Here is a 16,553-nt window from a genome sequence, read left to right on the forward strand (position 1 = left end):
GCGTGACTGAAGAGTTAAAAACATGCGCACGTTGTTGATTAGCATTTCTGCTTCATTTTATTTTAACTACTTTTTATGTAAATGGAAATGAAAACATCTTGAGTGGCTGTTTAAAACATGTAGCAGATTTTTTTTTACCATAAGCGTATTTGTTTTATTTCAGCTAATTTACGTTCAAGAATTTTTTTAATAAATTCATGAATAGTTCAAACTATTATTTTTAATTAAATATTAAAATTGCAATTTCCGTATTGTCAAATAAACAAAATATGTGTTCCGAATTAAAGGTCGTTATATTATGGTATTACGGAAAGTTATTTTCATATTTGATTATGCTTGTTAAATTTAATTTTTAGTTTTATCCATCAGGTTTTCTTAAAGTAAACGCAGAAAGATTATTTTTATAGATTATGCTAAGTATTTGATGATTTTGGTGAAAGAATTTGTATAATATATATGTAAACACTGCAATAATTTGCATTTTTCTATATAGGAATTGTAGGAATGTTCTTATATCCACCGGTAATTTTCAAACGAGGTCGGCTTGAATTAAATTGTATTACCTAATTAAGGCAGACACGAACGATATGCCGGTTCCTTTGAATGCAAAAGTAGTGAAATATGCCGACGACACAGCAATTTTAACCAAGTCGCTAAAACCTCAGCTCGCTGTAGATAAACTTGAAAGCGCAGTAAATATCATAGCACACTATTATGATTCATGGAAATGAAAAGTAAATCCGTCAAAGAGCCAAATTCTCCTTTTCAGACGTTCACTCCTGTAAATGTAAATATAAAAATTAATGATCAAACCCTAGCAATTGTTTCAAGTACCAAGTATCTAGGAGTGGCACAGCTGTTATTCAAAGAACACACGGAGTATGCCTTGCGCAAAGCCACCGCTGCTAAAATGTCTCTTTACCCTTTAATAAGAAGAAATGCTAAATTAAATATCAGTCTCAAGATGAAGATCTATACCAGCTTAATAAGACCCACCCTACTTTATGCAGTGCCTATCTGGGCCACTGTGTACAAGAAAGACTTATAGACACAAACTACAGGTCTTTCAGAACAAAATGCTCAGACAAATTGTTGACTCCCCATGGTTCGTACGTAACCTGCAGATACATAAAGAACTAAAAATAAGACCCATAGCTGATCAAATTCTCACCACGAGCCACAATTTCTATGCTAAAATAGAACTTTCTCAATACGAACATATCCGTGATCTGATAAATTAGGATCCTACTATAGAAATTGCAGCAAAGCGCCCAAGAGGCATCTTCCATAACAGCAAATGGTGAAATGTGTATATATTGTACAGTGTACTATTATCTTTATTTTATCTTCATTGTGTCATTTTACCAGTGTCTTTGAAACTTTATAGACTTATGGACATGATCCGTGTACCTGGATCTTCAAGGCACTGATCTTATATTTGTCATTTTCGTAATCTTCTTATTGTTATATCAGAGACTTTGTAATATTGTGGACTTATGGACATAATCCGTGTACCTGGATCTTCAAAGCACTGATCTTATATTTGTCATTTTCGTAATCTTCTTATTGTTATATCAGAGACTTTGTAATATTGTGGACTTATGGACATGATCCGTGTACCTGGATCTTCAAAGCTCTGATTATTTATTGCTAGTGTAAAATGTTTTTCACCATTTGCTACTTCGCTCAAATACCGCCGTCCCTATATGTACATAGTGTATAGTTTCAGTAACTCATGTGCCTCAGTGTTGTACAAGAACTTTAGTGTTTAATTTCTCAGACCAAGACTTCACTGAATTGTGATATCTACTATTTCAAGATGCATTGGCTGTGGACAGTTCACGGGAGGGTGACCGCCACCTGACTACCACTGTCCAATCTGTGTTTTACAGCAAGAATGAATTTGAATATTTTGTTTAGCTAATCTGTTGCACTTAGTTGTGCCATTTGTCTTCATTTAGATCGCGATATTAGTTTAATTATTCCAATCTGGATAACCTGTTTCAAAACTTGATAATTATTAATATATCAAATATTTCTCATTGCACGCGTAAGCTGCTTTGCTCGGAGTCTCAAAATTTCACGAAATTTGACAAGTTTCGCCTAGTTCGCGCGGCGTAAATCGCCTTAATAAAAACTTAAGTACCAACGCCTTAGGGCAATTTACCAACAGAGACGGTTAAAGTAGCGGTTGGCTACTAATTGCCGCCTAGCCATTGACTCGATTTCGATTTCGAATTAAGGTAGTGCATACGAGGGCTATCTGTTTAAGCTGCATTCCAGTTTCTCTGAGAAGCTGCTAAGGGAGGGGATTTGAAAATGCCTTAGTCTCTTCCTAGAAATTCCCTATAATTTCGTAATTCGGTGGAAGCGAGTTCATAACCGAGTGGGAATAACATGTATTTATAGAAAGGTAACCATGCACAATCGATTAAGCATGCTTGTAATGTGGGGCCTAATGATTACGTAAGTCCTTAAGCTCTTTGCTACAATCTTTCCGATGGTTTCTTTTAACCCTATTTTTGGCTCATTAAAAAAATGAAAAAGTCAGGTGTTGAGAACGCCCAAAATAATGTTAGTCTTAATTTATAGCTCTTGTGATAGCAAATGGGATTCATGAAAATTATCTAGACAGGAACAAGCAAAAACTTTAAATTACAAAATGTAAAAAATGGTACTTAATTTATAATACGATTTTCGGTGGTTGTCAGTGACATAAATAGGGTTATGCAAGAAATACAGCTGCACAGGTATACAAATAGCCTGATATTTCTTCTTTATGAAAGAAAAAACAGAGTTTTATATAGTTATAGATATGAGAATAAGGAGCCTCCAAAGCTTCTTTGGTTTCAACCCTTCTTTCCATCTTCGTTTTCAGGAACTGCACAATGTCTTTTGAAAGCAAATCCGAATAGAAAACAAGTTGCATATTGTTATTCTGATTCTCTGCAGTAGGGGCCCCTTAAGCTTCTTTTGTTTAGAATGAAATTTTATATAAAATCTGCTTATCTAGGACTTCTTTCTTTGTTTCTGTATTTTGTATGTTTGCTATTAATTCTATATTTCAGATGGCATTCTTCTCTGCACACTTATTTACGTATCCCTATTACTTACCCCAATGAAAGGGAAATATCTTAAAGATTTGACCTTCCAACTCGATACCCTATATGCAAGCTTAACAATCAACTTAGCCACGACCGAAATCATCATCAGTGAAAAACATTCACCCCCCCACACACACACATTTTTTTTCTTGTAAATAATGGGGAGTGAAGGCTCAAAATCCCCCCCCCAACTCCATAGAGGACCACGAGCTGTACTTAGCCACTATTAGTTGCATATGATACTTAAGGCTGTATGCTTTTCATTGCACAGTTTATTACTATTATTATACTCTATTTAACCATGTAGCCTATTTTACATTTCTTTGACATTTACCTTTCTACAGCTGCATATCTTTTTTCCCTCCATGCACCACTTTCACCATTGCTAGAAGATCACTTCCTTTCCTTTACAAAATTTGAAAAATATATGCATACATTTATTTAAATTGCTTTCTCATGTGTTTTATAAAATAAAAAAAAAATATAGAAAATATTGCTAAGTACCAAAATTTGAATAAAAGTAATATTTTATACTCATAAACTACATACTTAACACCTAAATAAAAGGCTGACCCCCTGAAACTGTGAAATTCCCCTTGGTTGAGGACTCCTGCCTTTACATGATTTGAAGCAACGTTTACATGATGAGGCAATCGATGGGTTGTGCATTCCTCAGCAAATGCCAAATCGGTAAAAGTGTTTGACCAGTTCTAGATTTAATGGCAGACTGTGTAAGTGGCCATCCGGGTCTGTAACTTAAAGTACTTAAACCAAATATGTTAAAAATAAATTTAAATGAGCTGCGTTTTTAGTGTTAATACTAGTATAATAAGAACACTTTCTACCATAATATAGTATTGATACTGAGGGTTTTTTTTTTTTTTTTTTTTTCCCCTCCATAGGCAGCAAAATGTCATTATCCAGCACTTTGCCTGATGTATATGTGTGTGGGGGGGATATTTTGATTTAAAAGTATAGTTATAGATGTAAAATTGAAATTATATATATTTTTCCACAAATATTATGGAAAATATACTTTGATTTGAGATTTCCGTATTATGTTATTTTATTTTAAAATGAAAAATTGTGACCTTTCACAATATATTAGTGGATGTAGACTTAGTAGTGGATTTGACGTACATATCAATAATGTAAAATGCTTCTTTGCAAATATTTTACTTTGTAGAGACCATTTAGAATTTTTCGAAGTCAGGAAACCAAAGAAATCCGTAATGCCCTCGTAAGGATTCCGGACCTTCCGATTGTTAGCCGAATGTGTTTTCTAATTACACGATAAAGGCTTGTGATAAGGAGAGAGAAAATAAGTTACTACTGCAACTAAATGTTTTAACAATTTATTGGATTTCTGAGGTTGCCAGAATGGTTGATTTTTTTTGTTTCCTTGAAACAATATAAATTTTATAGCAGTAACAATCTAGTAAATAATGAACTGCTGTTTTCCACTCCCATGGAATGCCTGATTAGGGCATATCTGGCATGTTGCAGTATCTGCTTTGCAGAATATTTCAAGTTTGCAATCAGTTACATATTTCAAGAACTTCAGAAAAATATTTACAGTTGCAGGATTTTTGATAACACAAGTCTTTTGCAGCATTTTTGATAATGCAATTCTTTAGCAAAGGATTTGCATGAAACTGATGGTTTTAACTTGATTTATTTTGAATCCGGTCTTAAAAATACTCTTATCCCCAAAAGTTTTGAGAAAATAAGATTCTTGTTAATGAAAATATGGTATTTTTAAGCACAAAAAATTGTTGCAAGAGTAAAATACGAGGGCATTTCGAAAAGTAAAGATACACCGTACGTCAGAGGAAAAGAAAAGTTTTGGTGAGCAAGTTGGCAACACGGGTGTTAACCCTTGAACCGTTAGCTTTCTCCTCTCGGTCGTTCGGCATTTCAACGTTGATTCTGGTTGGAGTAGGTCGTGTTTAAAATGGCTGCGCCGATTCAGAATCCCGCCAAATGCGAAGTGCGCAAAAGGTCAGTGACCAGCGAATATTCACAAAGAAATTGTTTCTGTTTATGGCAACATTATGAATCGACAAAATGTAACGAAATGGTGTCGTCATTTCTCTGAAGGTAGGACCGATGTTCATGACGAACAAAGAACAGGTCGGCCATCTGTGATCTCTGATGCCCTTCTTCAGATAACAGAGGAAGCAATTCGTACGAATAGAGGTCTCAAATTGAAAGAATTGCATCAGATCATACCGGAAGTGTCAATGACAACTCTTTATGAAGCTGTGACTGTCAAGTTAGGGTATAGGAAATTGTGTGCGCTCTGGGTTCCAACAGGCGGCAACCTTCTATGACTGTGGGATACAAAAGCTTGTGCACCGACTTAACAAATGTTTGGATACGGGGGTGATTATGTCGAAAAATAATAAATAATCCAGTTAATAAGATGTAACTGACGTTTTCTAAATATTTTTTTTTTTAAAGGAATGACAGCCATTGTATCTTTACTTTTCGAAATGATCTCGTATTTTACCTCGAAGCCAGTTCCGAATCTAGTGTCATAGTTAGAGTTCCAAGCACCTAAAATGCATTGCCGTTTATCGAACAATGAAACCGAAATTTTAATATCTATTAAGCAAAAATATTACTATTGTAATGGTTCAAATAAAGAGTTTTAACGCTCAGAAGTTTTTCATTTGCTGATCGAAAATAAGTTTTAAGGCAGTTTTACTTTCTACAAAAATTTAATTGTCTCTTATTCCTGTAACTTTTGTTGAAAACGTGAAGGTAATTTAAAACAGATTAGAGCATTACTTCAAAATAAAAATTACAAAAGGCCTCATATGGCATTATTGATAGGATTGCAAACAGGCTTTATCCTCTCCCCATCTCTTGAATGTGATAAATGAGCAAAAGCTAGTCGGTTTGCATTCAAGAAAATACCTGTACAGGTATATACTATGACTGATGAGAAAAATACATCAATTTAAGTTTTAACGGAATTATCACATATGGCGATGTGCGGCGCTGTAAATTTTGCGGAGAAACATATTTCTTCCAGCATTAGTTTGAAGAGGAGGAAACAATTGCGGGGACTTAACGGGGACGTTTTACGAAGCTGAGGAAAATGTTTCGTTGACAGTTGTGTCTCGTTCAGCTTAAAAATTTGATAATAAAATTGACATCAAAATTTTATTTGGAGGTTTAAAATTCTGATTTTGGTTTTGAGGTACTTTGCAATGTATTTTTTTGCATAAATCTAATGAAATGTATTTGCATGAATTAATAATAAAAAAAATTTAATTTTTGTTAACCAAACTGATTACATTTTTTTAATTGAAGAATAATGCTTAGGTTATAAAGAAAACTTTAAAGTAATCGGAAACAGCTGAAAGTCTCATTAGATCTTTTTGGGAGGGCTTCACATAAATAAATCAGATTTTCCAGAAGCGAAAATTCCTCGAAATGTTTCTTTTGACACGCATTTGAAGGTAAATAATAGATTTGATAGGTGCTTAAATGGACAAGAGAAGAATTCTTTTACCTCAGCTTCAATAAAACTGTAAATAATTTAAATCTAATAATTAGATTATCACATATGGCGGTGTGCGGCACTGTACGAAATATTTCGGAGAAAATGTTTCTTCCAGCATTACTTTAAATAGGAGGAAACAGTTGCGGGCACTTTAAGAACATTTTAAAAGTCTGAGGAAAATGTTTCGTTTGCAGTTCTGTCTTATTTAGATCAGGAAGGAGACGGATAAATTTTTAAAACGAAAGTTCGGGAAATTTACACATAGCTTCCGTAAATTTCCTGTTATATATGTGTCTAATTGTTTGGTTTTCGGTAGTCCTTTGGTTATCGTCAATACGTACCTATCCTTAAAAATTAAAGAAATTTGTAATCAGACAGTTAAAACAGGTAAGTGGTAATAGAAAATAAGTATTATATTTGGCTTTTTAGTGGCATGAAATTAGTAAGAAATGTTACAAAAATAGTGAAGAAAATTTTCAGATATTGAACAGTATATGTTCATACATTTTTTTTAAGTACCCTAAATAATGTATGATCATTATAATGTTTGTGAGTATTCTTGTTTATGTAGAGTTTGTATATTCATGTATTATGATTATTATGGGGTTACTGTTTAGGACTGTGTATAAAATTTTTCTTTTGCAACCCCCTTTTCCCCAAAGACTTGGCCGCAGCCAGGATGTTAATCTTTTATGTGCAATAAATTATATGTAAGAACTGTAATGCAGGTTTTAAAAACATAATTTTATATTATTTACTTTTTCCCTAGGTCATAAAATACTGTGATCATGTACATGGAAAGTGGCATTTCAGTGAAATTCGAGCTGTTTTCTCCAGGAGGTATCTGCTGCAGAATGTTGCCTTGGAAATATTTTTGGCATCAAGAAGTATGTTTTTCTTATATTACTTTCCGCATTTGAAACACTTATTATCATTGATTTAAACATTTGGCAGTCTTGTTCTTATTTCAATGAAAATACTTACCCTCGAGAATAGTTATGTCAAAGGAGTTTTCATTTGGAGATTTTAGGACCTAAAACATCTATCTCTAACATAGTTTTAGAATTAAAATTTCTTCAAATATATTAATATCATGCGATATCAGTGGCATAGCTGGGGGGAATCTGTCTCCAGGCATAGCATCTGGGAGTGCCATATTGATGTTATTAAATTTCTGAGTTAAGTGTTTTCCATTGCCGTCAAACAAGAGCCCCCAGGCACTGAAAACTCTAGCTACATGACATCTTTATTGTAAATTCTGGCTGTAAAGAATTTTATGGATTAATAAACTTTTAAAATGTCTCTGAAGCATTTTCCATATAAAGGCCAGCTATAACAAGTAATTGGTAGACTGAAAGCTCTTCACTTACAATTGAATGTTTCTGAAGCCTGAAAACTCCAAAAAACATTCCTTCAAAAATTTGGAGATAATTTCTTATCATTGGAATGATCATTGTCCCATGATAATTTTATAAATTTCATGCATAGTTAAAATATTGTATTTTTAGTTAGTATTTTATATGTGTTTAAAGTTTAAATTTGACAGGAATAATCATTTAAATATTTATTTTTATTTTTAGCCTCCATAATGTTGGCCTTTATGGACCACATGACTGTGAAAAAAGTTGTAAAAGCCCTTCCGTGTGTTGGAGTGGGAATAAAATATGGTATTCCTCAAACAAGGTAAAGTTTTCTGTTTCCTGAATTTTCATTTTGTGCAATATAGTAAATGCCATTGTATTTGTTGTGAATAATTTAATCATTTCAAAGATCAAAAGACAAGAAAAACACAGTGTTAAAATTAGGCAAAATAGCAACCTTGGCATAGATATCAATGAAAATTCTATCAATTTTGGGGCGATGAGGCCCAGGTTCCTCTGTGTCAGGAGGGGGAAAAAAATTCTACAAAGGAGGCAGGACAATATTTATACCAAAACAAAGGGCAGAGAAAAGTGCAATCAATTTAGGAAAATAGTAATGAAACATGGAAAATTAAGATTTTAAAAGTGTTAAGAAGGATGGTTTGGAATTAATGTCATTAACTAAACAAGATAAATTTTTGTGAGTATGAAAAGGTTCAAAGAAATTCTTAGGGCCATTAACTAAATAAGATAATTTTTTATGAATACGAAGTACTTTAAAGAAAGGGATTATATTGTTAACTAAAGACAGTATATATATTTGTGAATGTGAAAAGAGCTTCAAGGAAATCCCTAATGTTATTAAATAACAAGATAAATTCTTGTGAATGTGAAAAGAGCTTCAAGGAAATCCTGAAGTTTTTTGACATTTGAATCCAGTCCTTCCTAACATTTTAAAAATACTAATATCCTAATTTGTCATATCTAATTACTATCTTCTTGCATAGTTAGTGCTAAGCTCATGTTTGCTTTGCTACCTTCTTTGTTTTTGGAATAAATACGGTCGTCACTCTTTCCTGCTTTTGCAGGTTTTTATTTTTTATTTTTTTTCTCTTGATGAAGAGGGACCTATGCTTGATTACCTCATAAAACTAATAGAGTTTTGATTAAAATCTGCAATAAACATAAGGTTGTTATTTTGCCTAATTTTCATATCTCAGTGATATTGTCCTTGACCTCCTGTAGCCCTGACTTATCATCATTCATCTTCTTCTTGTGAAGCTGTATTGAAGTCCATAAAAATGACCCCAAACCATAGATGAGCTGATCAATTGTGGTAGGATAGGTTTCAGAAGTCCAATTTGAGTGGGTTGTCAAAAAGTTAAATCAAGAATTTGTTTCATAATTTCCTTGAATGGCACGTTTTTGTGTAAATTCAAAATGTTTGAAATAAAAATCATATGCTATTCAAAATTTAATCAATTTTTTTTTTTTTCATTATGAAGACCCTGTGAAATACGGTGAACATTTCAACCTGAATCATACAGTGTATGTACCTGTACTCATAATAATGCTTCAAGTATCTTTCCCCCCCCCCCCCCGTTTTTTTGTGTGTGGTTTTAAAACTTTTAGAAGATCTGAAAGAGTTATGAGATCTAAAAATTAATATTTTTTAAGAATGAATTAGATGCGTAAGTTTCATTGATGAAAGTCACTAAACTACAGTCACTAAGAAGACAGTCACTAAGTTTTAAAAAAAATGCATAATTTAATTATTAACATAATATTCATTTTTTATGACTTTTGCCTATAAAAGTCAGCTTTTCTGTCCTCTTTATAAGGTATTCATTTGCAACAAAATAGTTAGTTATTATATTTTTGATCTTCTTTGTCTGGTAGTTGTTGTAGACAAGAAAATGCTGCAGTGTTCTAAGTCAGTAATAAATGGAGAGAATAATATGTGGACTCTAGAATGTATCATTTAGAATATATGAATAAGTTACTTTTGCAATATGTGATTTATCATTATCCTGCTGAAGAGTTGCATCAAATCTGTTGATCGATGCAGATGGTTTGTAATGGTTAAAGCTTATTTTAAACTATCTGTTTGATGACAGTGGATGTTTTCAGCAATGATTTGGTTCAAAATAAACTGCATCTTCCGCATCTTACCATATACAGAGCACTATCTTCTTTGGATGTAGTTTGAGACTTGGTTTCTCTTTTGGGCTCAACAGTTATCTTTTCTGAGTAACATTATCGAAAGGAACTGAGTTGTGTTCAATCCCCACTATAAGAAAGGCTCCATTTCATTGTCCCTTATCAGCATCTTCAGTTCACCTCTTTTATCTTTCTTAGTAGCCCATTTCTAGTCTCACCATCAGGATTAAAATTTCTTCCTTGGAACTACATCAAAATTTTTTGTTGATAATCTGGTTATACTGGAAAAAATTTCATAAGCTTCCACCAAGGCAAAATGCATTAGTATATTGGATTTCCATGCCAACAAAATTTGGAAAGCCAGGTTTAGAGAATAAGTTGCCTTTGATTAAAGCCATGTTAATTCTGTAGATTTTAGGAAAGAAAGAGTCAAATCTATAGTGATCTGTAAATCTTTGAATTTTATAATATCGTATTCTTATGAATAAAATTAACACAATGTTAATTGAGTTGAATTCAAAAAGAAAGGACATATCAAGATTATAAAAATTGGAAAGTTTTCAGTCAAAGAATTAATTTTGTGTACTTAAAAAATGTTAAAATCCTTCACCGATCAACCTAGTATTTCTAGTGGTAGGTGAAAGCAGAGCCTTAAATCAAGTTTGGGGTAAGAACATAAATTTGTTTCCTTACTTTTTATCTTCATGTTACAAGAATGAAAATTCATTCTTACAATGTTTATCACCCGTGACAACTTTATTTGGATACAACTAGAAATCATCAAGGATGTCGACTGCAAGATTGAACTACTCTGTGAAATCCATCTGTTTGAAAATTTCTCTTTCTTATAATATCACACAACATGAGGTATCTTAACAAATCTTGTCTCATATTGTTGCTAAATCTTATTTATTGCAAATTACTAAACTTGAATGATGGCATATTTGATAACAAAAAGGGCAACACAAACTACAAACAATACCCTGTTGTGCTATCAGTATTACAAAGATGAGGCTGCTTGCTTATAGTTAAATTTCAGATATTTAGAAAAGTAAGTTTTAATTTAAAACCAAACACCTAGTCAGTCTGCATCACCTTTAAACTTGTAAATCACTTAGCGTCTATATTAAGCCTTCAAGTAATGCAACAAGAATAGTTCAACAAGACAGTGCCAATGCAGTGATTGCCTCAACAGGCATTCACTGCGTCTTCTAATTTAATTAACTGTTACTGTCTTTAACACAGTAACTTATCTAATTAACTGTCACTGTGTCTTCTAGTCTAATTAATCTAATTAACCTCAATTACTGTGTCTTTTAATCTCCTCGTCAATTACTGTGTCATCTAATCTGTGTCATATGCCTTTAAATTCGCTTAACTTTCTGGTATGGGTGAAATATATGACAGAAGCCAAGAAATACAGGATGAAGTTTAACTCAAACACTGATTATTAGTAAAACTTAAGAATAATTATCTCAAGGTTTGGCCAAAAAAAATCTTTTTAATTACTAGAGAAATTTATGTAAGTTTTATGTTTCTATTATTCATACTTTCTCATACATACAATATTTCATAATTATTTTTTAAAGATATCAAGAGCAGCTTTCTATTCCTATTAACGCTCTCAGAGCTGAAAGAAAAATTTCATGCATTGATTATTACAGCTTGCATTTTTTTTTAAGCGTGAATTATAATTACCAAAGTAAAGGGCAGTTTTGTTTTGTTTTCTAGTTTTCAGTTGATTAAGTTGAATCCTTTTAAGTATTCCTATCTTTTTATTTTGGGTTATTCTACAAGGTTTTTATGTGTAATGTGAATTGTGAATTAGATATCTAACCTTATGGCTCTTGAACTTCTTTAAATAAATTAACCCTTTTAATTTTAAGGCGAGCTTCCCTGATGTCTCCTCGTCAGATATTTCAGCAGTCTAATATGACTCAGAAATGGCAACGAAGAGAAATTACAAACTTTGAATACCTTATGTTTCTTAATACCATAGCTGGTGAGTACTTGCATTTTTAGACATGTTGCATGCTTTTTTTCCATAAGGATAATATTTTATTCAAACTCTTATTTAATAAAAGTTTTCTAACCTAAATGTTGAATTAATATTCCTTTCAGTAGAACCACTCTATGAGAAAGGTCTGTTTGTCTTTTAATTAGTTACATGATTTTGTGTTCAAACCAGTCCAAAGCAATAAGCAAAGAACAAATATATTGGGAGTATTAGATTTTGCAAACACAAATTAATCAGAACTATGCATTGATTTAGACGGCTGGTAGGAAATGAGAGGAAAGGGATTTTCTTCTTTATGAAGAAATTTTGTCTTAAAATACATTCATATGAAATTGTACCACACTTTGCTTCTTGCTTCTGTAATAACTCACATTATTTTGCCTTTGTAATTATTGCTTCTGTAAAATCATGGAATTGCATTCCATTCTCTTATGACTGAATCACTGTTTGACTTGACTTGGCTACCAGTCAGTGTTTCAGTTCATCTCAGATATTTTTGAAAAGGTTAATTGGAGGTTCTTTCATGGACTCTATTTCTTTAAATGGGTGTTATCATGTTGAAAATTCGAAAGGCCTCCTAAGGAAATTAAAGTATTGCCACAGTGCTGTAGAAGTGCTTAATTGTCAGCAATTATTACAGTACTCCAAAATCAAACATTATCACAAGAATCAAAACTACTGAAAACAATATTTCTTTTGAAAAATTTTCTCTGTTTATTGTTTCTTTTACTCTATTTAAAAGGGTTTTAAGTATATTTCATAAATATATCTAACTTCTGAAATTCAATATATTTCTTGAATAGTAAAATAAAAAATAATATTTTACAGGTCGGACCTATAATGATCTGAATCAGTATCCAGTGTTCCCGTGGGTGCTTACTAATTATGAAGCCCCTGAATTGGACCTCAGCCTACCTAGTAACTATAGAGATCTTTCTAAGGTAATTAATGATTGTAGAATTTTTTTCGTCTTTTAAAATTTTGGGAGCTATTGGGATATTTAATTAAATTATGTGATTATCATAATTTTCACTTAATTTGTTTTCCATGTAATTTTTTTTTTTCAAAATTTAAGTTTTAAATGCTGTATGTTAAATGCTTTTGTTTGTGTTTAAGCTATGATTTTGTAGTTTACAAAACTGTTATTTTCTTCTAAAGAATGTATTCTCAATTTGTATTCTCATGACTATAAAGTTAAGGAATATATGATCTGGAATATATTTGTTTTATAATATTGTGGTAAAATTTAACCTACAGGAGAAATATAGTGTGCACAAAATAAAAATAAAATGAAATGAAAACAAAAGTTCATCTATGAAAGTGACCTATGGAAAAAATAAACCAGAGATGACTTATCGAACATGATACTGATTGTATCATAAATGTCATCCTGATAATTATAGAAAGATTTAATACGATGTATAGTTATGCAAATGGAATTCTGTCCAAAAATTTGGAATGCTGATGGTGATGTTGTCCAGTGATTCCTGTTGTTGTTTTTTATGACTAGTAATATCAGACTCACTTGTCTGACAGTAACATTAGATCCAAGTCCATGAATTTTATTGTGCAAAGAGCATAGGATTGCATCTGTCATTGGCATGGGTCAGATAACAGTATGACTTTGCCCAGTTCCATCCCAACTTTGAAATTTGGATCTTTGGGAAATTTGTTTAAGGGTTTTTAATCCTTCTTTCTGCTCTACAAATCCACTTGAGAGGACTTTTGTATTTTAAGTGTCTCTTGCCCCACTACACTTACAAACATGCAAGTCTTCTCCAGAATTCAAACCCGGGCCTAAGGATACAGCAGTCAGCAATGTTAACCATTATACCAATCAGGATGGCCCAGTAATTCCTTAAAAAAAAGAATTCCATTCTTGAACTAACTTTCTTAGCTGTTCTGTGTTTTATAATGTAGCGCATTATTAGTTCTATGTTTTATAATTATAGTAGTATGTTCTGCAATTCTAGTCTAATGATTAGGCTCACTAATCCAGATGAAATATATATTATGGAGATGAATGTTATCATTCATAAGTTGGAATTCAGGAACAATTGGCACTCCTAAATATCCTTACATAACTGATGCAGGATGACATTTGTATGATTCTCAGCCATTATGATCTGAGTGGTATGGGTTTGGCCTGAAATTTTAGAGTTCTCCAAAATATCATGGATAAGCAGTATATTCTTGATTATAATTCTAAAATGGCCCTTTCATGGACTGCTTTCTTTCAATACACATCCAACTCGAAATCGGATTATCAAGATCTGGCAGAAATTTTCATGTGTAACAGATGAGAAAGCCATCTCTGAACGTGGAATTTTACATCCATCAGGTTAAAAAATGAAAAATATTATATTTTTTAATAAAGATAAGTCATTAAAAAATAATTTAGTATTTAAAATTTTATTTTTGAGCATTTATCTAAATTATTGCTATTTTCTCTGAAGTTACTATATGTTTTTGATTTTTTATAGTATAATTCTGTAGTTGAATTAAGGCTTTTTATAAGCATTATTTCTAAGAGGCTAATTTACTGCAGTAATTAATTGTGTTTATGCTTTATTTATTATAAAATGGCATATTTAGTTGGGAATACATTTTTGAAATTTGAAATTTTTGATTGTTTGAAACTTTAAATTTCCTGTCTCCTATTTCCTTTGAAGGAAGGTAAATTAAATAATTTTATAAAATTAGTAGGTAGATGCATAGTATATGATGGTATGTGATGATGTTTTGTAATTTGTTGAAATTGATCCAAAGTTTATCTGTAATTGATACATCTAAAGTGTATTTCATTTAATTTTGGTCTCTATAGCCTGTAGGAGCTCTGAATCCAAGCAGGAAAGCATTCTTTGAAGAGCGCTATGAAACATGGGAACATGAAACAATCCCTCCTTTCCATTTTGGAACTCATTATTCAACTTCTGCTTTCACATTGAATTGGCTTGTCAGAGTGGTAAGATTTAAAATTTTTAATTTGGTATTATTTGTCTGGAAAAAGTTAATCATTATTTATTGCTCTTATTTAATAAAAAATCCGTAATGTTTTCGTAGTTGCAAATTTTCAAGTTTGTAAGCATCCCTTCCATTAATTCACAGCACAGCGTTTAAGTACTAATGTACTATATTTTATGTGTTTCCACTGTGAATAAATGGTTATTTGGATGCATAATTTTATGTTTGTACATATATACAAAAATGTAACATAAAAAATATGTAAAATAAAACCTCAACATTAATTTGTTTTAGCCCATTAAGTCTTCTATTTAATTGGGTTATTTCTCTTTCTATCCTAAAACTAAAATAAAACCATAGCTGTATAATTGCTAACCCAACTTTTGTATTGGAATTTGTGTATGTCTTCTCTTTCTTGCACTGCTGTTAAAATGCACTTCATCAGTAGGAAGGGGAGGATAGGTAAGATAGATAAAAAAATGGATTGACACTTTCCTTACTACAGACAACACATCTCGTTTCCTAAGAATATTCACTGAGTGCTTGCAACAACATAACTAACAAGTTTTTTTTTTTTTTTTTTTTTTTTGATTTATTAACTTTTCAACGCATTCCGATATACCATACTGTTTTATTTTAATAAAATGTAAAAAGAGTGGAATCAAGGTACGCTATTGCTACTATGAGTATAGAAAAGTTGCTGAACACTGGTATTTCAGTCCGAGATTCAGATCCTGCAAACTGGCTGGCTGCTTGGCCGTTTTCATTGTTTTCCCCATGTGTAATATGTATATGAGTCAGTTCTTCTTAGAAAGTCCTCCACGAAGGCATCTCTTCCCTTAGGCAGATAGCCTTCAAAGCTTTGCCATAATAACGTAAACCAAACCCCAGGAGATCCTTAATAGCACTTGCATTATGATACTGTACATTTCATAAAGGATGATTGGGTTTATCACCAATAATAATTATCTCTTTTTCCTGAGTAATGGATGCATAATGATGCCTGTCAAATATCATTATCCTCCATGGCAATGTGGTAGTGTTATATTGTAAGTGCTGTGTTAAATTTCCTGCGGTAATGGCCAATGGGAGTTATTGAAAATTTACCACGTTCTCCTGATACAAGTTTGTATAACTACGACTTCCTTTTCAAAATTAAAGAACCACTGTCAGAGATACATTACTACGAGGCGTATTCGGAAACTAAGTACCGTTTTGAAAAAAAAATAGTAAAACAATTTTCTCGAATCCAATTTTATTTTTACATGAAAATACATGTCTTAAACTATTTTTCAACATAGTTTCTGGCAGTAATCAAACACTTGTCATAGCGGGTGACCAGTTTTTGTATACCATCGTCAAAGAAACTTCCTGCCAGTTTCGATAACAGTGAGCATTTTTGGAACCCATCGGGAACACAGTTTGCGATAATT

The 16,553-nt window shown here is 32.1% G+C and overlaps 1 protein-coding gene across 2 annotated transcripts in view; it reads left to right on the forward strand.

Moving 5' to 3' along the window:
- The window catches only part of rg (A kinase anchor protein rugose), a 258,360-nt gene that overhangs the window by 212,003 nt on the left and 29,804 nt on the right, over nucleotides 1-16,553 (forward strand). For both annotated transcript variants that reach the window (XM_085824292.1, XM_085824293.1), the window contains exons 19-23: nucleotides 7,388-7,505; nucleotides 8,199-8,301; nucleotides 12,026-12,141; nucleotides 12,985-13,097; nucleotides 14,981-15,121. In XM_085824292.1, the coding sequence (XP_085680418.1) occupies nucleotides 7,388-7,505; nucleotides 8,199-8,301; nucleotides 12,026-12,141; nucleotides 12,985-13,097; nucleotides 14,981-15,121 (591 nt within the window). The remainder of the gene's footprint in view (nucleotides 1-7,387; nucleotides 7,506-8,198; nucleotides 8,302-12,025; nucleotides 12,142-12,984; nucleotides 13,098-14,980; nucleotides 15,122-16,553) is intronic.

The sequence above is a fragment of the Stegodyphus dumicola genome, chromosome 9 (genome assembly GCF_044657685.1).
Source record: "Stegodyphus dumicola isolate Sdum_Otavi_A_Nest chromosome 9, ASM4465768v1".
Lineage (NCBI taxonomy): Eukaryota > Metazoa > Arthropoda > Arachnida > Araneae > Eresidae > Stegodyphus > Stegodyphus dumicola.